The sequence below is a fragment of the Elephantulus edwardii genome, unplaced genomic scaffold (assembly GCF_000299155.1).
Source record: "Elephantulus edwardii isolate Elephantulus edwardi_28Jun2011 unplaced genomic scaffold, EleEdw1.0 scaffold00055, whole genome shotgun sequence".
Taxonomy (NCBI): Eukaryota; Metazoa; Chordata; class Mammalia; order Macroscelidea; family Macroscelididae; genus Elephantulus; species Elephantulus edwardii.
Window position 1 is genome coordinate 7,842,420 of NW_006399805.1, and position 24,665 is coordinate 7,867,084.

General features: G+C 46.1%; 1 protein-coding gene across 1 annotated transcript in view; it reads right to left on the reverse strand.

The window, feature by feature from the left end:
* DGKI (diacylglycerol kinase, iota) overlaps window positions 1-24,665 on the reverse strand; it is a 341,252-nt gene that overhangs the window by 59,531 nt on the left and 257,056 nt on the right. Inside the window, exon 28 of the mRNA XM_006887211.1 lies at window positions 24,190-24,312. Coding sequence (XP_006887273.1) covers window positions 24,190-24,312 — 123 coding nt within the window. The remainder of the gene's footprint in view (window positions 1-24,189; window positions 24,313-24,665) is intronic.

The window sequence follows — 24,665 nt, forward strand, 5'->3', positions numbered from 1 at the left end:
ACCAAACAACTTATGTTCACGAGCCTATGGTGATGAAGGAGGAAGTTCAAGCTGCTCTGAAGGAACAGGCAAAAAAGAAGGGCCCTGGACTTTATGGAATACCAATTGACAGATTTCAACAAACAGACGCAGCTTTGGAAGTGCTCAACAGTCAATGCCAAGAATTTGAAGGACACCACCCGGCCAACTGACTGCAAGAGATGTATAGTTATTCCCATTAAAAAAAAAAAAGATGGCCCAACAAAGCATGGAAATTATCAAAAGACATCACAAATATCATATGCGAGTAAATCCTGCTGAAAATTATCCAAAAGCGACTGGAACAGAGAACTAAGACAAACACAAGCTGGGTTTAAAAGAGGTGGTGGTATTAAAGGCATCATTGCCAGTGTCAGATGGATCTTGGCCGAAAGCGAAGAGTACCAAAGGAATGTCTACCTGTGTTTCATTGACTCTGCAAAGGCATTTGACTGTGTGAATCACAACAAATTCTGGCTAACCTGGAGAAGAATGGGAATCCTTGAATACTTAATTGTGCTCACGTGAAACCTATACTTTGACCAGGAGGTTGTCATTAGAACAGAGCAAGGAGGGAGCTCTGGTGGCCTAGTGGCAAGAAGCCCATGCCTCCAAAATATCAGGGATGAAATCTCTGCAATCCCAGAAGTAGGTGGTTCGAATCCACCAGATGCTTTGCTGGAGAAGGAGGGGCAATCTCCTCCTGTACCAGTCAGATCCAATTTGATGGTGTACACACACACACACACACACACACACACACACACACCAATGAAATAAAAAAAAATTTTTTTAAGTTTTTTTTTTAAAAAAGAACAGAGCAAGGAAACATTGTATAGTTCAAAATCAGAAAAGGAGTGTGTCCAGGGATGTGCCTTGTCTCCATACCTTTTCAATCTGTATGCAGAACAGATCATTCAAGAGACTAGACTTTATAAGGAGGAATGTGGCATCAGGATTGGAAGAAGACTCATCAACAACCTGCATTATGCACATGGCAACACCTAGGGGTTCTGGCAGCCCTGTGAACAGCAGATTGAAGCATCAGGTCACATCCACAGGAGATTTGGCCTTTGGGGAGGAGATGGCCAGGCCTTTCTTTCGAGTCTGTCTTAGCTGGTATTTGAGATATTGGTGGCAAAGATTCTAGCATCACAACCCAAACTAAACCCACTGCTGATTGTTGAGTTCCCACACACACTGACCCTCACTATAGGACAGAGTGGAACTGACCCCCCCGCCCCGAGGTTTCAAGGCTGTAAATCTTCATGAATGCAGACTGTTTCATCTTTTCCCTATAGAATGGCTGGCAGATTCGAACTGCTGACCTTTGAGTTAATTGCTGAATGCCTTAACCACAGTGCTACCCGTTCTTTCCTTCATCCTAGTAGCATGCAAACCACCACAGCAGGACAAAGAGACAGATGGGTGGTGAAGATCTGAAATAAGATGAGCTAATTTCTTGAGCAGTCTAGGGCATAAAAAAGAGTCAGCGAGATGTAAACATCTTTCTATCTAATATTTTCTGACAGGAAGGAGGCAAACCCACATCTTAGACTGTTTGCAATTAATCTACCACAGAGCTTTAGGGACAAAGAAAAACCTCCATACCAACAGGCAACAACCAGCTACACATCTCCAGCAGACCAGTTTGGGAAGCAAGATTTCTCTAGCCGTGTGTGTGTGTGTGTGTGTGTGTGTAAGCAAAGAACAAATAGTCAGTCTGGAATTTTTCAAAAGCCGTGTGTGTGTGTGTGTGTGTGTGTGTGTGTGTGTAAGCAAAGAACAAATAGTCAGTTTGAAAAATTCCAGATGGCTCCTTTAAAGTCCCAAGTGCAGCACGCAGCAGTGCATCCAGGAGTGGGGAAGAACACTGGATTTCAGCGTGTTTTCTGAGGATTACTCACGTTGGCTGTCTGCGGAATGTCTCCCACAGCCCGAGATGGGTGGAATTTGCAGACATATGGAGTATTTCAAGCCTCACTCCGTATTTCACCTTTCCCCACATGGAGTCCCTAATCCACACCCTGGAGGCAAGCACATCATCTGTTATTGCTGGAAATGGGTAAACACAGTTTCCCAGAATTTAGCTGAGAAAAGGAGAAATGGCAGGAAACCAGTAATAGACATACTGCTGTTCTTGTCGTGTATTGTCAAGTCAGAACCAACCCTCCGGCAGGTTTTCAAAGGCAGTTAATCACATGGAAGGAGAATGCGCATGCTTTTCTCTGTGGAACGGCTGGCTGGTGGATTCAAACCCTGTACCTTCAAGATTGCAGCTTATCTTCTTACTACTAGTCTACCAGGGCTCGCTAGCAATAGACAGTGTGGCTTTAAACACAGAAGCTGTGTCCCTGGAACAGATCTGCCTCACGCTGGGGATGGAGAGACATGTGGACACCCCTGCTTATTCCTCCCACTGCAGATGGAAGGCGTGAATTTTGACCCACTCTGCCTGTATCTTAGAGACGATACTATGCTCGGATGTGAGAAATTGCTAGCAGCCCAATGAGTCCTAGTTTAGAGTTCCCATAACCTCTTGCCTGGTGGAGTTGTGCACCGTCCAGTCAGATCTGACCCATAACTAACCCTGTAGTGGATTTTCAGAAGCTGTAAATCGCACATGAGGAGATAGCCTGACTTTCCCCCACAGAGCAGCTGCTGGATTTGAACTATGTATCTTTGGATTGACTGTGCAACTTCTTATTTGAAGACTAGTCTGTTATTGTCATGTACGACAACAACAAAACAAAGACCCCACTGCCTTCCACAATCCCAACTCACAAAGAACCTACAGGGCAGAGCAGAGCTGGTCCACAAACAGCTGCGAAGCAAAAACTCAGCAGTTTGAACCTAAGAGTTGTTCTGTGTGGAAAGATGGGCGCTCTCCTCTCCTGCAGATTTCTCGCCTCGAACACTCAACTGGGGCGTCCCCACGAGTCAGTCCCCTCGAGTCAGTCGCCTCGGCAGCGGTGGGCTCCACCGTCAGGGAAGCAGATGGGGCCTCTGCCTTTTTTTGGAAGTGGAGTGGCTGGCTGGCAAAGACCCAACCTCCAATCGTTCAGTTAGCAGCCAACAGTTAACCCCCGTGCCACCAGGACTTCTTTACCATCATTTGCAAAAGAATGCTTTGTGTAGGTAGTTGTATTTTTTTAAATTTTATTTTATTATTTTTTGTGTGCGTGTACCATCAAATCAGATCTGACTGGTACAGGAGGAGATTGTCCCTCCTTACCCGGCAGAGCATCTGGTGGATTCAAACCGTTCGCCTCTGGGATTGTAGTTGCAGCTCCTTGCCACTAGGCCACCAGAGCTCCCCGGTAGTTGTATTTTTAACATTTATCCTTCATTCAAATTCAGGTCTTCCTTCGCATATTTCATTATACTCTTTTGTCTTCTTGAGCTGTCCTTTGAAATTTTATTTTATCCTTCAAATGCAGCACAGTAAAGAAACAGGAGAAAAACAAAGTCCGCACATAGAAACATTTTCCCTCAAAGCTCTATTTAAATTACTCTCCAGGTTGAAGCTTTGCATTCTCATGAATTCCGTTTTGTTCAGCGATGGAGACACAAGACAAACAAGAATAGAAGAGGCGAGTTGACCAGGAGCGAGGAGTGGAACAGGGTCCGCCATGCCTGGAGAGTCAGAACCGCCCAGCCACGGGCTGCTCTTCCTGTTGTCCTTGCTGATATTGTTAGGTTACTGTGGAGTCGAGGAGGACTCGCAGCGATCCAATGAACCAAAGATCTGAACTCAGTCCTGTTCTGTGCCACCCTCACACTTCTGGACAGACAAGAGCCCATTGCAGCAGTCACCATGTCAATCCACCTGGTAGAGGGTCTTCCTCTCCTTTGCCGACCCTCCACCCTTCCCAGCATCATGTCCTTCTCCAAGAAATAACCTCTCCTAACAAGATGCCCAAAGTATGTGAGGCAAAGCCTTACAAAAGCCTCCAAAGAGCACTCCAAGACAAATCTGTTTGTTCTCTTGGCCATCCATGGGATGTTTAGTCAAATTCAAAACTCTTTTGAATTCTGGATGCCCTGGACTCTGGATATTATAATCTTTAGGAAACGAACAAACTAGCATCTTTCCTAGACTGTAGGAAGTAGAGAGCTGACTGCCTCAATCTACTCCAAGCCCTGTGACATTAATTTTTTAAATAGTTCTACATGTCTTTCAAGGAGTCCCTATGATGCAACAGTTTAGTGTTTAATTGTCAGCTGAAATGTTTGTGGTTTGAACCCAGAAGCTCTGAGGGAGAAAGACCTGGTGACTCATTCTTGAAAGGGATAAAAAAACCCTGCCTCACTCTGTGATTAGATTGTGACTCATGGCGACCCTATGGGACAAAGTAACCCCCACCCCCCCCACCCCACCCCACCAGGGCCTTCATGGATGCAGACTCCAGCTCTCTCCTTCAAAGCAGAGCATGCATTCAAACAGCCAAACTTTAGGCTAGAGCTCATTCAGCAAAGCTCACCACACTTTGGACATCCTACTGGGCAGTTCTCCGCCCTGTGGGGTCTCTGTGAGTCGGAATCAACTGGACAGTGTCCCAGATCTTGTCAATGTTCCTATATTGTTTTCAAGGACTTGTCCCTTCCAAATTGCACTTAGTCCTGCAAGACTCTAAGACAACGACGCCCGTGGAGCTTTCGATTTTTCCTAGCCCCTGTCTTTTCCAGTGGGTTCCTGCAGGGGACTTTATTTCATCCTCCTCGTCCTTCCACCGCTTTCTGGTTCTGCAGGAGAGGAAGGAGAGGACCCTCAAGTGTAGGTTTGCCCAGAGAACACATTTTGGTTTGGGGTTGCTCAGGGAACGTGTGTACCCATAAGCTATACAAAAGGCTTGGGGCTGTTTTCTTCCGCATCACCATGAAAAAGGAGATTATGAAGAGATGAATAGCAATCAAAACTATATTTAGAAGTAATCCATTTGCTTACTGATTCACTCAAGCGGCAGTTTCCTGGAGGAGTTTTTGCACTTTTCCCCTCTTTAATGACTGGATCTGAACACTTCTGGTGAAAGACTTTTTTTCCAGTGTTAACCCTGCTTAGTAGAATATCTGCATTTTTCTCTCCTTTTAAATTAATGCCACATGTCTCCAACTAGGGTACAAATGGGAGATTTGGAATTAGGGAAACTCTAGGAAACTCTAGGAAAACAAGGTAATGTTTTTTTAGGTGGAGGAATTGTGCAATTTAACTGGCTGATACCAAAAATATCATTTTAACATTGAAACTGCCTAGTATGGCTCTAAAAGCAAAAGTCACTTTAATTTTTTAAAATAAAGCAATACATTTTTCTTTAAAAAAATCTGTATTTGAAGCAATCAGCTTTAGGACATATCTAGACAAAGCACTCCGTTCCCCAATATGGATGGGGACCACTCTCCTCTCTGGGATATGACTGCCTTCAGGGAAAAGTCTAGAAGTATACAAATATGAAATTTTCTTCCTAAACACAGCTGTGAAGGCTGGAAGAGAATATTCCTTTAATCTATACAATTATCCGAACTCTTTTTTTTCTTTTTTATTTATCCGAATTCTTAAGTGAAGGGGACGTAGGCACACACTGGCTGTTGCTGTCCAGTGCCGTCCTGCTCCTCTGGTTTGTAGCAATCCTGAATGTCAGGATTCAGTTGTCCCCAAGGGGTTCTCTACGCTACGATGTTTACAGAAGCAGGTCACCAGGCTCTCTCTAGGGAAAACGCTGTGTGCATTTCAAAGGTCAACTTTCCGATCATTGGCCACATCTTACCACCGCATCACGCAACGTGGACTCCATCCACACTGGCTAGAAGCTACAGTGGACAATGCTGCACCCACACCCATCACCACCAAGACTCAAAGGCTCTCTCAGAAACTCAAGACAATGACCAAGACTGCCTTCCTCATCTACTTCCCTTCAAAGTCTCTAATCTTTCAAGTAAATCAATGATGAGGCTTAGAGACACTGAGATAATACGCCCAGTTTTCTGTCAGCACAGAAACAAAGGAGGTTGTGCTCAGGAAGCATAGAGCTTAAGTACTGGACCCACCAGAGTTCTGTGTTTTCAATCAATAATTTAAAATTGGCCTGACTGGCATCATGATTATTTCTGCTTTTACCATCTGGTACAGTCTGTAAAAAGTGGATTTCTAACACATCTATATATTTTTTTGTTACTTTTATATATTCTTGCTGAGAAAAATCACCTTTTCCTTTGAATAATATTGTCCTCACGCTATGTGGCTCTTCTTTTGAATTCAGTAACATCCACGGCTTTCCTACTGGCCTTTTCTCAGAATGTGTATATCCTATTGTTCCTTGGAAGAGACGGTGGAGGTCAGCAGGTGATCCATTTCGGTAACCTTTCCTAAAAGATGGAACCAGATCAGATCATTACTGGGGGCCCATTGATTATCATCTGCAAACCCACGAGACTCAAGCTCTCTGCCATGGAATACAAATCGACTCGTAGCTAACCCTCCATTGCAATCCAAGGCTGTAGATCATACAGGAGGACACTGGCCACCCTCATCCTGGGAAGCGGCTGGTGGGTCAGCAGTGCAGCTGTGTACCAACTGCGCCACGTCAAGGTGGCCGTGACTCATAGCAGCCTGGTATTACAGCAGAACCAACCCTGACTTGTGTATGTCATCCCCAAGATCACTTCTGTATCTGAGCTCGTTATTATTGTGGGAGTCAGCTCTCAAGTCAGAACCGATCCAAAACTGACCCTCCCGTGGCTTTTCAGAGGCGGTTTAATCACACAGAAGATTGCCACTCCTCCTTCAGAGCAGCTAGTGGATTCAAACCACATGCCTTTGGGGTCGCAGTGCAGCTTCTTACCACTAGGCCACGAGAGTTCTGTATAGTTGAACTTACTGCAGACAACACTGTCAGTCCAGCTTGCTGAGGACCTTTCTCTTTCTCATCGGTCCCCTCCTATACCGAGCACAATGTCTTTTCCAGGGATTAGCCCTCCTGGTAACATGATCAACGCAGAGGAGATGAAGTCTCACCATGCTCGCTTCTAAGGCTGTACCTCATTCAAGGCAGATTTGTACGCACTTCACAGTCCATAGTGCATGTAACATTCTTAACATGACAACTCAAAGACATCGATTCTTCTCATTCATTTCCACATGTGTCTGCTTCGCTCTTCACTGCCCAGTTTTGGAGATAAAGATAAAACAGCAACAATAACAACAAAAGCAGTTCTTCCTGCAGTACAGAGTGGTCACCCACAGAACCAGTAAGAAGCGGAAGAAGGTTTCCAGTGTGCTGAGAGTTCCTCATCTCTCCCCTCCCCCCCTTTTAAAATGAATTTTAATGAAAGTTTACAGAGACTTAGGATTTCCATTCATTCATAGTTGCACTTGTCTCCCTGCCCACCCCATCACTACCAAGTCACTCTTCTCCTTGAAAAGTAAAAGAAAAACTCTTTTATTGTTATACAGTCCCTCCCCACAAGTTCACTCCACTGTGTAGCCTTCATTCTGGACTCCCATCATGACAATAATACCCAATCATATATCTCATTTAAACAGTTCTCTCCCTTATCTGTTTTGATGTACTACACATCATTCCTCCCCTCCTTCTCTGTCTTCCCTCAACCCTGATGTCAGTGTCGTTTTACAACAGTGGCACTGTGCAATATTTGTCTCTCCCTTTCATTATACTTTTTTTTTTAAATTTAGGTTATTTTTCATTTCAATGAACATCTACAGAGATTTTGGAATTCCATTCATTCATTGTTGCACCCTTCTCCCCGCACAAACCCCCCCCCCCCCCCCCCCGTTTGCTCCTCTAATCCCTTTTTCTTTCTCTCAACTATAGCCCTTGGAGTTTTTGAGTGTTGCAAATGGTTCATGTGCTTGGTTTCTCAAGGTTAAAGATTCCTCCCCCTGGCATCTTAGAAGAAGGGTCTGGTGACTGACTTTCGTCGGGGAACCAGCTGTAGCCGAGGTGTGGCACCGATGATCTATGCCCAGAGCCCTTTGTGTCCCACGTGTTCATCTCATGAACCTCCCTCACGCCTGAGCCGAACTCCAGCTCTTCTTTGTTAAATGCTTTCCCTTCCTGGAGCTTTTACTCATCTCTGTTGATGAGCATGAGAAAGACATGGTGGCTTAGCGGTAAGAAACTGTGTTGCCAACTCAAAGGTATATTGCTCAAATCCACCAGCCTCTCCACAGGCGAAAAATGACCAAGCTCCTCCTATGTGATTTCCTGCCTCTGAAAACCCCTTGCGGGTCAGCTTGGAGTCAGTTCTGACTCCACAGCACAGAACACTGGGGAGCACGTCGGAACATACCTCTGGGTCCAAACCAGCCAGGTGCGACCCTGCTGCATGCTTTGACCCAGCATGAATCACGATGCTCACACACTATGTGAAGGTGCCCACATCAGAACCCGTTTCCCTGCTGGGGAGTCCTCCCAGGCATGCCCCAGGGTCCCCTGCTGCTACAGACATGCAATCTCTGCTTTTCTTCTGTTTTACCTCAAAATGTGGATGCTACACTCATTCCATTTACTTCCCAAACACATGGACAGATAAGTGATAGTAATTTAAATCAAGCAAACCTCAGAGAGGTTTAAAAAGACTCAAATGCATGGCTATCAATGATGCCCTCTTGGAAATAGCTGGGAGGGCCCCGGGGGAGCGTTTCACTGCCCTGGAGTGCTGGGAGCGAGGCAGTGGGAATGTGGGTCTAGGAGGTATATTCACCAGCGCTGCTCTGCTCCAAGCCTTCAAAGCCGCTCTGATGAAGTAAACTCGAACCAGAACCCCCTTAGTATCAAGCCTCTGTCAAGCCTACAATCCCCTCTTTGTTTGCCTTGTCCACGCTAATTACGAATATTTCTATTAAGACAACGAACAAAGTGTGTACAGTACAGGAGAGAGCAGGCGAGGATGAGAGCAGGAGAGATGAAAGTTGGGGCAGCCTCACAAAGTGGCATTGAGACCGGAGGGAGACAAACACCTCCTCTGTTCCAGCGGTCTTGGATCTCTCCAGGGGATGCCAAATGGCCTCAAAGGTAACATTCAGCACCACCATGGAGCCAGGGGCAGCAGGGTGAGAAAGGATGAAGGGAGAGAGAGGGGCATTTGTGTGGAGGTAAGGACGCAACCCTCGGGATGCACAAGAAAAGAGGCTGTTCACTGAGCTCTTCACCGACTGAAAATCCTACCAATTCCCTCCACTCTCATAATCTCTTAGACTACACAAACCAAAAATATACACGATGACTCCCTCCTGAGTTGTGCTCGGAATATCTTGGGTTTTTAAAAAGCAAATCCCTGCCTTTAGTTATAGTGGGGCTTTTAGAGAATACCACTGTTTGCCCATCAGTTTGTACAATGGGCTTTCTCCTGTGAGCTGCGTTACCAGGCTGCGCTGAACTGGGTGCCCTTGGAGTTTGAAGCGTGACTGCCACCTACTGTTTCTGCCTTAGTACTGCAATGGGCTTGGGCAATGAGGACCGGGCAGAGGACCCGGCCGAGGAGGGCGGTGGGCACAGAACCAGACAAAGAGAGGAGATGGAGAGCAAAGGCTTATCAAGCTCATTTAACAGGACAATTTGACCACTGCAACCTTTACTGTCTCGTGGCGTGGACAATCTTGGGGCACGTCTTAGTATTTTAAAGAAATGAAAACAAAACATAAGCAAACAAAAACTGCCTATCAGTCAAAGCACCGAGGCACAGATAGAAAGGGGCTCAGGGTTGGCATTAAGATTCAGGTGTGCAACATAAATGCCTTTCACATTCCTGAAAGGAACATAAAGGAACAGCTAAAGTGTGTCATTTTAAAATCCAGCCAAAGGAGGCACCCCATACAGAGCCAGTGGACCGTCTAGGAAAAGATGGACCGAGTCCTAAAGTCCTGAGACCCAGCTTCTCTGGACATCTGTGAGCTTGGCTGGTCTGGACGGAGAATGCAGATGATGTGGGAGCTGGCACGTGCCAGTGCTGACAGGTGAAGCGAGTATCGAAGTCCTCGTGACTCAGATCCCGATTGGATGGGCACCATCTGCCGAGTGGCGCTGACCTCCTTGAGCTCAGGCTCATGAAGCCATTGAGTGGTTTCCAAATGAGAACTTCTGAGAGCAACTTCAGACAATCAGAGGGACAGCAATGGCTGGAATGGGAAGCTTCTTCAGGACTTCTGAAGATCATCGTTTCTCCCTCAGTCCCCTCTTCTGGCCTTGCCTGAGGGGAGTATATCGGTACTCAAGACACAGGGGTCAGAGTCGGGCAGCTGAGACCTGTCTACCGCTTCCAACTCTCCTGTGTTGACGTTCAGGACACTTTGCAAGAAATAGGTCATGCACAGCCAAAAAGGAGGCAAGAGTCAAGGAGATGACAAAAGCAGCAGGAATAACCCAAGAGATGTGCCCATGTATCCATATATCATATAGGATGACAAGGAACCAAGGTGGGGCAACAGCGAAGTGCTCGATTGATGACCCAAAAACTGACAGGTCACCAATGGCCCCATGGGTGAAAGGCTGGGATAGCTGTGTCTAGAGGATTCCAGCCTAGGGAAGCCTGGGGCCATTCTACTCTGTCATATGGGGTCATGATGTGCTGAAACCCACTTACTTGAGGGTTCTAACAATAATAGAACTACAAACCTACCCCTCTGTTTACAGATGTGTTGGAGCTTGGATGTTGTCCACCAAGCTCTATGTTCCAACTCTATTTGCCAGATGGTTGATTTCAGGGCAATCTTCCTACCACCAACCCTCTAGGAAGTCCTCAAGTGTGGCCGTGTGGTTCCCACCTCCAGGCTTAAGTGCCCCTCTGCACCAGCACCCACTTCCTGTGCCACCACCACCAGAAATATGCCTCTCTCTCTGCAGACGTGATGGTTCAAGGATCACTGGACATCTGAGTGGAGCCATCACTTCCCCACAGTGTCAGAGTGGTGTTGGTGTGGCTCTGTCACCGAAGACACTGCCACCTCCCTGACCGTTGTAGTTCTGTACCCTCAGGTCAGAATCAGCCCACAGCTGGCCCTCCAGCCGGTGTTCCAGGGCAGCAAACTTCACAGGAGGGTCTGCCCATCCTTCTTCCACAGAGCTGCTGGCGCAGACAGGGCTGATCCTTCCCAGCCTTCCTCCTGACTAGCTCTCCTCAGTGTCCTAAGTCAGATGGTGCTGTTTGAGGAAGGAGGAAAACCCTGAGTGTTTAAAGGCAACTCCACTGAGTGCCTGAGTAAGAACCCCACCACTCGTAGGCTTTCTGCAAAGCACCCTGCAAGGTTGTGACCATGACACATGTCTTTGGGGTGGAGGTCCCCAGGAAGTCCAGGGATCCCATCTGTGTGTCATGACACTCACCCCTCCATCAAAAAAGCACCCAGCCCTTTCCAGGACTGCGTTTCTTGGGCACCACTTCCACAATGCAGAGACGGAAGACAGGCCTGCATCTCCCCACACAGGTTTCTGGATGGGACTGCCCTTCCCACTCCACCCAGCATAGCACTTGTCAGTGGGCCCAGAAGTTTCTAAAACTACAATAATTATGTTCGCCTTCTCACTTGTTAAATATCAACATTGTTCTGATCTGGGATTCAATGTCTCTTTATGATGCTGGTATGTTAGCCCAAGGATCAAACATCACCAAACTAAAATGTGAAATACATAAGCCAACTCCACAGTCTCACAAAAATGTTTACCATTTTGCATGTCACTTTATTACTGCCCCTGTGTGAACAACACTGGATTTACTACAGAAAAAGAGGGAGATATAAGTATTTGAGTTGGAAATTGCCCATTTCTAATATCCATGGTAATTTCAAAGGTTTCATATGCAATAGAAGGTTTGACAGTGAATAAGTACAACAGTGAATAAAAGAATTGATGCCTTTGAACTGTGGTGTTTGAGAAGTGTAAATGACTATCTCATGGACTGACCAAGTAACAAACACACCTATCTTGGAGGAAGTGCAGCCAGGTGTCCCTTGGAGGCAAGGATGGTGACACTCAGTCTCCTATTCACTGTCAGGAGGGGACCGTCCGTCCATGCTGGGAAAGGTGGAGGGTCAGAGAAATAGAGGGAGACCTCCAACAAGATAGGTTGGCACCACCACTGTAACAACGGGCTCGAGTGAGTAAGAAGTCATGACGGTAACACAGGACGCGGCAAGACTCAGGACAGTTATTTCCAGCATTGCTGTGAGCCATGGTCAAGTCTGTGGCCTCTAACCACAATAAGAAGAACAAAATATCCCAAATTCATCCACGAATCCAACAAGTTGCATACTTAACTTGTACCAGCCAGGAGCTCTGGTGGCTTTCAGGTTACGGCGTTGTGCTGCAAACCCAAAGCTAGGGAGTTTGAATCCACCAGCTGCTCTGTGGGAGAAAGATGGGCAATCTCCTCCCAAGTGATTTACAGCCTCTGAAATCCCAGCGGAGGCTCAGCTGTGAGATGGTTCTAACTCGATGACAATGAGCTGAGACTCTGCGGGCTGTGGTGCCAAGGACTGTGGATGTAAAGGAAGCAGAGTGTCCATCCAGGACCTCACCTGCTTCAGAGGACTCAGTCAGCAGCATTTCTGCTCACGATCTTCTGTAAGTGCAAGCGGACACCGTCTTTAACAAAGAAGAGAATCACTGAGCAGGGACGATATTGCTTCATTCTGAATTACTGGCAAAAACGTAACAGTTTGTGAAATGGAAGGCCAGGATCTCTTGCTCTCATTATATAAACAGATCTTTAATGTTAAAGAATATTCATTAGGTGTTGCGAGGTGCCATCGAGTATGACTCATAGTGACCCTGTGAACAAAAGATCTGAACCCTGTTCTAGCCTGTGCCATCCTCACAAATCCTGACACACAAGAGCCTGTTACAGCAGTCACCGTGTCAGTCCATCTGGTCAAGGGTCTTCCTCTCCTTCGCTGACCCTCCACCCATCCCAGCATCATGTCCTTCTCCAAGGAACAGCCCCTCCTAGAAATATGTCCAAAACAAAGCTTCATCATTCTTGCCTCCAAAGGGCACTCCAGGGGTACCTTCTCTAAGACATCTCTTTTTGTTCTCTTGTCCGTCCATGGGATGTTTAGTGCTCTTCTCCAACACCACAGCTCAAAGGTATCTTATCCTTTCATCCTTATTCCTTGTCCAGCTCTCAGATGCACAGCAAATAATTGGAAAGACTATGGTCTGAATCAGATGCGTCTTAATTCTTAAATTGACATCATTATTCCTCAATAATTTGGAGAGGTCCCTAACTGCAGATTTTCCCCAGTGCAATGTGTCTCATTTCCTAACTGCTGGTACCAAAGGTGTTAGTCATGGATCCAAGCAAGATGAAGCTGTTGACAGTTTCAATCTGCTCTCCATCCACCATGACACTGCCTGTTGGTCCAATGGTTAGACTCTTTGTTTTCTTGGCATTAAGATGCAATCCATTCCGAAGGCTGAATCATTTGATCTTCTGCAACAAGTGCTTTAAGTCCTCCTCACTCTCTGCAAGTAAGGTTGTGTCATCTGCATAGCGCAGGTTATTGAAGAGTCTCCCTCCAGTCCTGATGCCACACTTCTCTTTATAGAGTCCAGCTTCTCGAATAATTTACTCAGCATACAGTTTGAATATCTATGGAGAGAGACTACAACCCTGGTGCTCTCCCTTCTCAAGTCCAAACCATGCAGTGCTCCCCTGCTCTGTTTGCACAACTACCTCCTGCTCCAGGTATAGGTGCCGCATAAGCACAATCAAGTTATTTAATTAAGTAAGTTTTTAATTTTTTTTTTCAAAGTTGCTCAAAATGCAATCTGGTGCACAGACAATTCTCTTCTGGCTTTTCAAATAACAGAACTTGGAAATGGAAATGTAATTGCACTTTCCACCTGACACTTAAGAGTCTCTATGTTCACGAATGCTTAAGGAATGATTATGAAGAAACAGAGTAAACTATCTTATTAACACACATCAAGGGATAAAGCATTGGAGTGTACTTGGCTAAGTCGGGCACCAGTGGCCTGACAGAAGTTGGGGAGGGAAGAAGGACAGAGCGAGCTGGACTGCCGTTCCTTGAGCTGGGTGATTAGCTGAGAGAAAGATTGAGGGAGTCAAAGACAAGGGAGGTTGGAAGCCCCCTATCTGAATGAGCCAGGCACCCTGCACTGTCTCCATCTCGACAGCACTGATGGCGTCTTTGAGATGAGCCCTCCAAAGCCATGTCCAGTAAGAGGATTCATTTTCTCTCTTATCTGATCGCGATGCTCACAGGCTATTTCCACAACCCAAACTGTGGCTCCCTCGCCCATCTTCCTGTTAAGAACTGGGAACTTCAGCAAGAGGGACAGTCGTTTTTCTCCAGGTTCAGGGCATCCCCTCATGCTGTAAGAGGAAACTGGGAAAAGGAAATTGTTCGGGACAAGATAGAGCTAAAGGGGCTTCTCCCACCCTCAGTCTAGACGTCCCGAGTTTCGAGGAAGAGTAAAAAACCCAAGAGTGTCTACCTGAGATGATGGCTTATAACTATATTTGGCAAAAGGTGCCAAAAAGGCCAATTTTACAGCATCAGGTACAGAAAGCCCCTGAGGACTAGAGCTCAGAGCGATTGCCTTGATTTTTGAGTCTCATCTTTGACAAGGTACAGCCTTAAGCCTCCACTTTTCCTCTTTCAAAGAGTTTTCCTTCCATCTTACACAAGCCATGGCTTTGGAAGGTTTTGCAGTATGATTAAGTGTTTGTGATATATTTCCACAATTTCTCAGCTGTTCAAACCTCCTCAACACTTATGGGGGCTTTCACTCATTTAAGGTTGGTAGGGATTGAATCTCCTCAAACGCTCGTTGGGATCCTAATCGCTAAACCTGCGAGTAGAAGATCAGATTGGGGGTTTCGGTTATGTGAATGAGGCGGGTTCCAAACCACAGTCAGAACCTGTTTGAGTCTTGCGTGGGTTATCACCAAATCAGAACATGCATAAATGAGGGAAGGCCGAGTCACAGGAGGGTCACAGAGGAACCGAGAAATGCTTGGTGCTGTAGAAGCTGAGGCAAGGGCCTCCCCCTTGAGTGGATGGACACAGAGGGAGCTGCTGGTGCTCTAGGCCCGACTTCCAGCTGTGCGGAAGGAGCCCTGAGGAAGCGCTCACCAAGCACTCCCTTCTCCTCCTCTCTGTAAACCCAAGCTTGACTAGGTTTAGAAGCCGCCCCACAGCCCTGCTCCTCATTAAGGTAACAAAGAAAACCCAAGGCAGATGTTTCACCACAAGGTCAGGATTCCAACAAGCAATGAGACTCACAATTTAACGCACAGCAGCCTCAGAAAAGTGAGACCGATCTCTTGGTAAACTTTCCCTAAATTAAAAATAAAACTTAAAGCGCTCAGCTTCTAACTAAAAGGGCAGCATTATGAGTCTATCATGCTCCTTCTCTGAAGAAATGCGTGGTGTTTGAGCCTGTCAGAGGAGCTCTGGTGGCTTAGCGGTAAGGAGCTGAGCTGCCAGACAAAAGGCATGTGGTTCAAATCTCCGAGCTGCTCTGAAAGCCCACTGGAAGGCCAGCTGAGTCAGTACCAAGTCCACAGTCCACCCACCAACAAGTTGCTGTCAGGACTGACTGCTTAGGAAACTCCGCTGTCAGCTGTATTCTGACCTGTAGGTTCAAGGTGACTTCAATGGACTTGATTACACTGTGAGAGAAAAAAATGTCTTCTTCTTTGAAGCCACACTTTTGTGGCATTTCCATGACACCGGCACCAGGAAGCTAAAAGGGAGGTACATTTGGTGGTAAAGTGAGGGAAAACAGATATTCGTGTACTCATGTAGAGAGACTAAGAAAATAAACAGAGTCCTTTAAACAAATCAAGAAAAAAACCACCTCACTTTTTCAATCTTGGGGACTAACACTTTCATTAATTTTTAAAGACAAATCCTTTTATATAAAATTTTAAGAGGTATAATCTGAGAGAAGCAGTAAATTCTATTTCCTCCTATTTTCATGACTCTGTGTTATCCATCACAATATTCACCAGGGAGGGTAGTAATAATTGTTTTACTTATTATTTCCCTTGAGAAGATTAGTTTTTCAAGGACAATCATTAGGCCTTATTAAGTTCTGTATCTTCAGTTCCTACGTAGATTGTTCCCCACATGAGTCGGTGATCAATGTAGCTGTGCAGAGCTTGCAGGAGGCCCTGGAGGAAGGGTAGGCTCGGGAAAGCGTGTGGGTGCATTTCTTTCTGCTCCCTATACTGACTTGCTCTAGCCACCTTCTTCAAAGTTTGTGTTCCTTAAGAAGAATCGATGCCTCTGAGCTGTGGTGCTAGAGAAGAGTACTGAATATACCACGAACCACCAAACGAACAAACAGGTCTGTCCTGGAGAGGGGGAAGCCAGGCTGCTCCTTGGAGGCGAGGCTTTTGAAGCTCCATCTCACATACTTCAGGCATGTTGCCAGGAGGAACCAGTCCTTAGAGAAGGACACCATGCTTGGAAGGGTGGAGGGACAGAGCAGGAGGGGGAGACCCAGGATGAGAAGACAGTGAGAGTTGCTCAGGACAGGGCAGGGCTCAGAGCTATGGTGCACAGAGGTCACTGTGAGTGGCAGGTGACTCAACGGTAACAACAACATTTACCTTTTCAGAGAATTAATTTGTTTTTGGTAAATCATTTATTTTAAACATTTTAAAAATAATTTTTAAAAATTAAAATAAGTTTTTTTTAAAAGTATTGTCTTTGTCATTGATTTTTTGTCCTTAACGTGATTTTTCTTCCTCTTCACCTCTTCTTTCTTTATTGCAGGATCCTCCCTACGGCTTCTCAGGCTGGAAGCTCTGCTGCCTTGTGTGTCATCATTACCTCTTGAAAAGCGAAAGTAGACCTAGAAACGGTCCCCTGGGCACCACATCATCTGTGTTCTAAAAATCCTAACAGGTAGTTGTTTTAGTTTGAAGAATTTAAAATTTCCCTTTTGATTCCTTCTTTCCCTCCTTTTTTTCTTCCTTTCCTTTCCTTTCCTTTCCTTTCCTTTCCTTTCCTTTCCTTTCCTTTCCTTTCCTTTCCTTTCCTTTCCTTTTTCCTTTCCTTTCCTTTTTCCTTTCCTTTCCTTTCCTTTCTTTCCGCACAGGTACATCTCTCCAGAGTGCCAAAGAGCAACGATGTCAGTCTAGAGGCTAAGGTGTGCCTGATCCAGGCCATGGACTTCGCAATTACTTGCTGTGCATTAGAAAGCTGGACAATAACTAAGGATGACAGAAGGATAATTGATGCCTTTGAGGTGTGGTGCTGGAGAAGAATTTGAACATACCAAGAAAACAAATCCATCTTGGAGACAGTGAAACCAAGCTGCTCATTGGAGGCAAGGGTTTTGAAGTTCTTTCTCACACAATTTGGTCATGTGGCCAGGAGGGACCAGTTCTTGGAGAATGACATCATGCTTGGAAAGGTAGATGGATAGCACAAAAGAGGAAGACCCAGGATGGTACGGATTGACACAGTAACTGAGATAATAGGGATAGGTGTGGCAGAGACAATGAGACTGGCTCAGGATAGGACAGGGTTCAGAGCTACTATTATATACACAGTTGCTATGAGTTGCAACTCAACAGTGGCTCAACAGCACATAACAACAACAACAACAACGTATCTTGATTTATTACACAACTTTGCATGAAACAAGATGATTGGCACCCTTCTGCCATCAGCATGGGCTCACATCAAGGCTCTGTGTCACATTTTGGCCATTCTCACCATATTTCAGACTTTTTTACAACACCATTGTACTCTTAGCAGCCTGCAGTGGGATGTAAACACACACTAATATGCACTGGGAAACTCTGAAAGTCACGTGGCTCCCCGTTTACTAAGCTAACCCTCACTTCACTGAGGTGGTCGGGAACTGACCGAGGACTTCTCGGAGGTGCACCTGCAGAGGGTTATATAGCAATGTTAGGGGGTGTTAGAAATGTGCTAGAAACATGTTAGAAATGGCTTAATCCTTACTCCATATTGGGATTTTTTTAAATCTGAAGGCAACAAATACTAATTGTACATAAAATACACACTCATTTTTCAGGTCCTTTTCACGTGTGAAGTACGAAATATTCCTAGTGGGAATTTGGCATTATCTAGTAACACTGAAGCTGCATAAATATGCCCTGTAAATCAGCAAGAGGCAGGTACTAGGTGGTTCATGGCATTTAAAAAGAAAATAAGAACATGTTAGAAATCAATAGCAAGGCAGAGAAGAAAATTATGGCACATTTATGATGAGATACTTTATTCCAAATAAGATGTTTAGGAACTAGCAATACGGATGAATTCCTAAAATGTAATGGTTGAAATGGCAAGTTCCAAAAGTACACGGATTGCATAATAAAAGTGATGGAAAATAAGCTAGATAAGCAAATAGAAGAATTTTTTTAAAAATATTAAGCAAATTTTTAAAAAAAGTGCCATGAACCACCTACTACCTGCCTCCTGCTGATTTACAGGGCATATCTATGCAGTTTCAGTTTTCTTAAATAAGGCCAAATTCCCACCAGGGGTATTGTGTGCTGCATAATATATTGTATTGTTCACCTTTGGTTTGCTTAAAATAAGGAGGGCTTGCAAGGCTTGCTGCAGAGAAAAAAAATACAGCTTTCAATATGGATCGCATTTCAACATCAAGACAAAAAAAATTCTCACCACTTAGAACAATAAGCAATGTCATGGTAGATGGAGAAAAGGTTGATATTGTCAATGATTTCCTCTTAGTTGGAACCACAATCAACACCTTTGCCACAAGAGGTGAAAAGATGCACTTCCTTGGACAAGGCTGCTGTGAGGAACCTCTCCAAAGTACTGAGGAGCAATGACATTAGCTTAAAGACTAAGGTGCACTTGATTCAGGCCATCCTCTTTTCAGTCACTTTTTATGCCTCTGAGAGTTGGACAATGAATAAGGATGGCAGAAGAATCAAGTCCTCCTAATTGTGGTGTTGGAGAGAAGTGTTGAGTATCTCATGAGCTGCCAGAAGAACAAACAGATCTATTTGGGGAAAATGCAGCTGCAATGATCCTTGGAAGCAAGGATGACAAAGCTTTGTCTCATATGCTTTGGAAATGTTGCTTGGAGAGGCTATTCCTTGGAAAGGGACATCATGCTTCAAAGGGTGAAGGGCCAGCAAAGGAGGGGAAGACCCCCAACTCGATGGATTGACACAATGACCATAGCAATGGGCTCAAGTGTGTCAAGAGATGGAACAGGATAGAAAGGATTCAGAGCTGTTGTTCACAGGGTTGCTATGAGTTGTACACAAGTTGACAGCACATAACAATGACATGTGTTTTGCTTTGTTTTTCACTATTTGTAGTGAAATATCTGTAGATTAAAAGAGCTGATGCAAACAGAGCCAAACAACCTAATACATGATGGTGGTAACTTGTATATAATTTCTGTAACTTAGATGGGTTTGGAATATATTGTATACAAACCTAATACATTTTATGTAGGCTCATAGCATCATCTTATTTTAAATTTCAGTATCTTTATCTAAAAGAGGAAAAGGGAAGAGGGGACATGGGGTTACTATCGAGTTGCTTGTGACTCATAGCGATCCCCCTATGTACAGCAGCTCTGAACCCTGCTCTATCCTAAGCCAACCTTACTGTCTCTGACACCCCTACCCCCATTACCCCAGTCATTGAATTGATCCATCTCACTGAGGGTCTTTCCCTCTTGTGCTGTCTCTCCCCGCTCCCAAGCACGATGTCCTTCTCCAAGGACTGCTTCCTCCTTGCAACAAGCACAAAGTGTATGAGACGAAGCTTTAAAATCCTTGCCTCCAAGGAGCAGTCTGGTTTCACCCTCTCTAGGACAAGCCTGTCTTCTCTAGCACCACAGTTCAAAGGCATCAATTCCCCTTTTATCATCCCTAGTCATTGTCCAGCTTTCTGATGTACAACACATAATTGTGAAGACCATGGCCTGGGTCAGGCACACCTTAGTCTCCAGACTGACATGGTTGTTCTTCAGTACTCTGGAGAGGTCCCTGACAGCAGACTTTCTGTTTGTTAAATTTTATCAAAATACATTTAATGTAAAAATGGAGAACCAGACCAGTTGCTGTCATAATTCCCCCACTCATGTTCTGCGTGTGAGAGAACTGTGCTCCGTAGGGGTCTTGAGCGGCTGATTTTCTGGAAGGGCAGCACACTTCATTTTCTTGCTTAGTTTCACTGTGCTTCCTGGATACTCAGAGTTTCACAACTTCAAGATGTGCGGTAAACCTGACACAGGCAAGTCTGCTGGTGCCCTTCTCCCTCAGCACGTGTCTCCACATCACACTTTAGTAATTCTTTCAGCATTTAACACTTTCTCATACTGTCCCTGCACATAATAACTTTTATATGAACTAGAAAACCAGAAGGAACGTCATGTGCCTCACCTTATGGCCACAGTCACTGTACTGTGACCTGGAACCAAACCCACAAGACCTCCGAGGTAGGAAGGCAGACAGCAAGGCCTTTCTGGTAAACACCAATCTTTTGGTTGAAAAAAAAAAAACAAATGGAACTCAAACTAATTGCCACTGAGTCAGAACAAACTCCTAGCTGTCGGGTCAGCGGGTTTTCCAAGGCTGTAAATCACATGTGGGGAATCTGTCCATCTCTCTTCAGCAGAGGGGATTCGAACCACCAGAGCGGGGCACCTTTGGGTGAGCAGTACAGCCTCTGCAGGGTATGCCATAGGAGGTCCTTGTCTTTTGGTTACTGAGGGGGAGGGTGTCTCTTTATCTTTTGGGTAAAGATGAAGCTCCTTTAAGGAGTTCTAGTGACAAAACATCACTGGCTTAAATGCACCAGTCGCTCCGCAGATGATGTGAAGTCTCTTCCTGCAAAGGCTAATGGTGCTGGAACCCGGATGGGAGGTCTATGAGTCATAATCAGCCTGATAATTGCGGGCTTGGTTTTTAAATAAGCTTCTTTTGTGATTTTAAGAGCCAGAGTAGCATAAAATAACCAGATAAACTGCTAGCTGAAAATCAATAAAATATGAACATAAATTCCTGTAAGGATAACTAGTGCACCCACCAGGCCCCTGTCCTCAAGTTCACTCTTCTCATGGTGACCTTCTGTTGAGGAGTGTAAATATTAATGAGAATAGAATGTCTCATCTTTCTCCTGTGGTGGATTCCAGCCATCAACATTTAACCCTTCAGGGGAGCCCAAGACGCAATGCCCAATAGCACCCGAGTTCCTTCTAGAGGACATCAGACCCAAATAAAATAGAAAAAAAGGATTTTGATAGAGGATATTAAAACGCAGCCATAATACTGAGTAGTAAACTGATTTGTGATTCTTAGGAAGAATAGTTAACATCCTATTTAATATTTAATCTTAATCTTTAATATTACCCCATAAATCATGTATATGACTACACACAGGAAAACCCAGCATCAAGTCTAGGCTGCAATCGTTATTTCACTTGTTGGAAGCAGCCTGTGTATAAAGACAACTGGAAGACTAATTCTGTGGGTCCAGGCTTCATTTCTATTTTGGGGGCTCTTTAAATGCCAATTTTCAATTAAGGCTGGTTGCAGATAGATGACCACTGTGCCAGTCACCAGTGGGTGGCTGACTCACCCACCCACATGGAGCCTCAATTCTGTTTCAAGAGGAAATGGAAAAACATCCTAAAATGAGAGCAATCAAAATGCTATCAGAAACTAACCACACAGTTTAATTAAAAAGGAAAATCTATAGTCGTGCAGCCTTACTTTCTCCTCTCCCTGCAAGGAGCAGCCCAGGGCAGCAATCAACACATCTTTCCTCCTCCTTCACGCCCCACCTCTCCTCCTCCCCTCTCACGCACCCCACCTCTCCTCCTCTCTCCCACACCCCATCTCTCCTCCTCCCTCTCATGCACCCCACCTCTCCTCCTCCTCTCTTCCACGCCCCACCACCTCTCCTCCCCTCACGCGCCCCACCTCTCCTCCTCCCTCTCATGCCCCACCTCTCCTCCTCCCCTCTCACGCGCCCCATCTCTCCTCCTCCCTCTCATGCCCCACCTCACCCCTCCACCCGAGGGGAGCTAAGCAGAACCTTTGCCAAAGGCCCCATTCTCCACCTCACTTCCTCCTTGCCCTTGAATCTTTGTATCCAAATCTACTACTCAAAGCTGACCCTGGAGGCGATTTTCAGAGGCTGTAAATCGCCAGGGAGATTATCCACCTCTCCCCCAAGGATCCACTGGTGGATTTGAACCAGCAAAGAGGCGTCACCTCTGGATTAGCAGCTCCCTACAGACTCCAAGGTCTCACTGACTTCCCATTTCTCCATTCCCCCCCTTTGCCGAGCTGGAATGATTTCCTTTCAGACGATGCGTGGTCTTCTCAAACTAATCCCAGACTCCAAGAAAGCCCCCAGCCATCGTTACTCACTCTCACACTCACTGTCTCAGCGATTTTTCCGAGTTTCTGTGGCTCTAAATTACAGTGGGAGGCCACTGTCCAACTTCCTGCCGAGTAGCCAATGGCAGATTAAAAAATCAGAAATGCACAGCCTTTGAGTGAGAAGCGCACCTTGCCGTGGACAACACCACCAGAGCTCCCTAATTCCAGGAACTTAAGTGACCTTGTATGACGTGGGAAGTGGGTCGGGGGCTTGAAGCTAAGTCTAATCAGGGACCATCTGTGAGTGTGACAGACGGCGCCCAGAACCTGCTCCTGTAATGTGAAAAGCAAGAGGCAGGACCCAACAGACACAACACATCACCTGTCAAAATGCCCACATCTGTCCACTAGCTAGTTCCAGTCAGAGACCCGAGATGAAAGCATCTGGCTCTTCTCATCCACCAACAAACGGTGCACTGTCCCCCACAAAGACCGGAACACAACAGCAGCTGTACCCCACTTCAGTCTACACAGCCAGCAGCAACACCATACAGCACTGGAAGCAGATACACAGGCAGAAGTTGAACTCTGTGCTCACTGCAGCCCTGTTCACGAGAGCCAAGAAGTGGAAGCTGCTGAACGCAACAGATGAATGGACAGAAATATAGGGGGGAGGGTGTACACTGGACGAGTGGTCGGCCAAACAGAGAGCAGGGTCCTGATGCACGCTACCATGCGGATGGACCTGGAAAATGTGACACTGAGTAAAAAGGACAGTCCCAGAAAGACAGCTGCTTTCTGATTCCATGTATGTGAAACATCTAGAATAGGGAGGTATATGCAGCCCTAAGAATATCCTATGAAATCCTAAACCAGATAAATCTGTCCTGGATGAGGAAGTCACGAACCCCTTAGAGGTAAAAATGGTGAGACTTCGCCTCACACAAGGCCGGCATGTTGTCAGGAGGGCCAGTCCTTGGAAGAGACATCATGCTGGGAAAAGCAAAGCGTCAGCAAAGCAGAGGAAGACCCTTAACCAGGGGCCTGACACAGGGCCTGGGCAATGGGCTTAAGGTACAGGAGAGACCGGGAGAATGGCAGTAGCTTGGACAGGGCTGTGATCTGTTATGACGAGGGTCACTATGAGTGTAAAGCCACTCAGTGGCACCGGACAACAAACAACAACAAGGTGTGAGGGGAAGGGGAAAGCGGGGCTGAAGAGGTTCTGAGCTTCTGCGAAGGGTGAGGAAAAAGTCTGAAACTGGAAAGTGGATGATTATCACAAGTCATGGACGATGGTCACCAAACTTCCCCATGTTCCGTTACTTGCATATTTACCACAACAAATAAAATGATCACCAGGAGTCCAAACAACTTGGAACACAATAGACTCAGCACCTGGGATGAAGGAAGTGAAGCAAGAATGGTGGGGACACACGTCCACGTCAACGAAAAATGATGGGTCACTTCCACGTCACTCTTGGCCACCTCCACGCTTGTCCACATCACAGTACAACCACAGGGACAGCGGGGGCAGCAGGAGAGGAGACACTGGTGAGGTTCAGAGCATTTCTGACCACATCTGAGGTTCAGTGTGGCTCAGGAGGGGTGAGTCTGAATCAGTCACAGCTCCCGAATCACAGGAGGTGGGGGATGAAACTCCTGATGGGAGCTGATGACTCAGAGTGAAAAGCACCAAACAGTGTCAAGGCCAGAGTGAGATAGACAAGGGTCAGTTAGAGCACCCCCACATGAAGCCACTGCTGGTGGGGAGCAGCCAGGTGGGCCCCTGTGCACAGGTCACAGGAGAACCAGGGGAGGGAGAGCCCTTACTGCAGTGCTCGCGAGTGGCTGCCATCCTTCCCGTCCGAGTCCTCGTAATGCGGAGACACCATCCCCAGGCCGCTGTCACTCAGCATGCGCTTGCGAAGGGCAGGATTCCACCAGTCTGAGATCCTGAGGGAAGAAAGCCATGCCGTCAGGTGAGAGCCCGCAACCACCCACAGGATGCCCTCCACCCGCTACCTTCCTGGGTGCCGCCCAAGTTCATCAACGTGCATTAGTGCATCTCACACGCTCCACAATTGTGGGCCTTGTTGACGGCTCTGTGCACTTGATGTGAGAGCTGAATTTCAAGATCTTTTCGCTTGCGACCAAAGTGAGGGGGTCAGGGAGCCTGATAGAGAAACGCAGAGGAGAAATGGACAGCTCAGCCCCGCTCCCTGCCTTTCTGCTCATGTTTTCTTTCCAGAGGAAGCAAGAGATGAGAAATAATTAATAAAGAGAGAAAGAGAGAAGAGAGAAGAGAG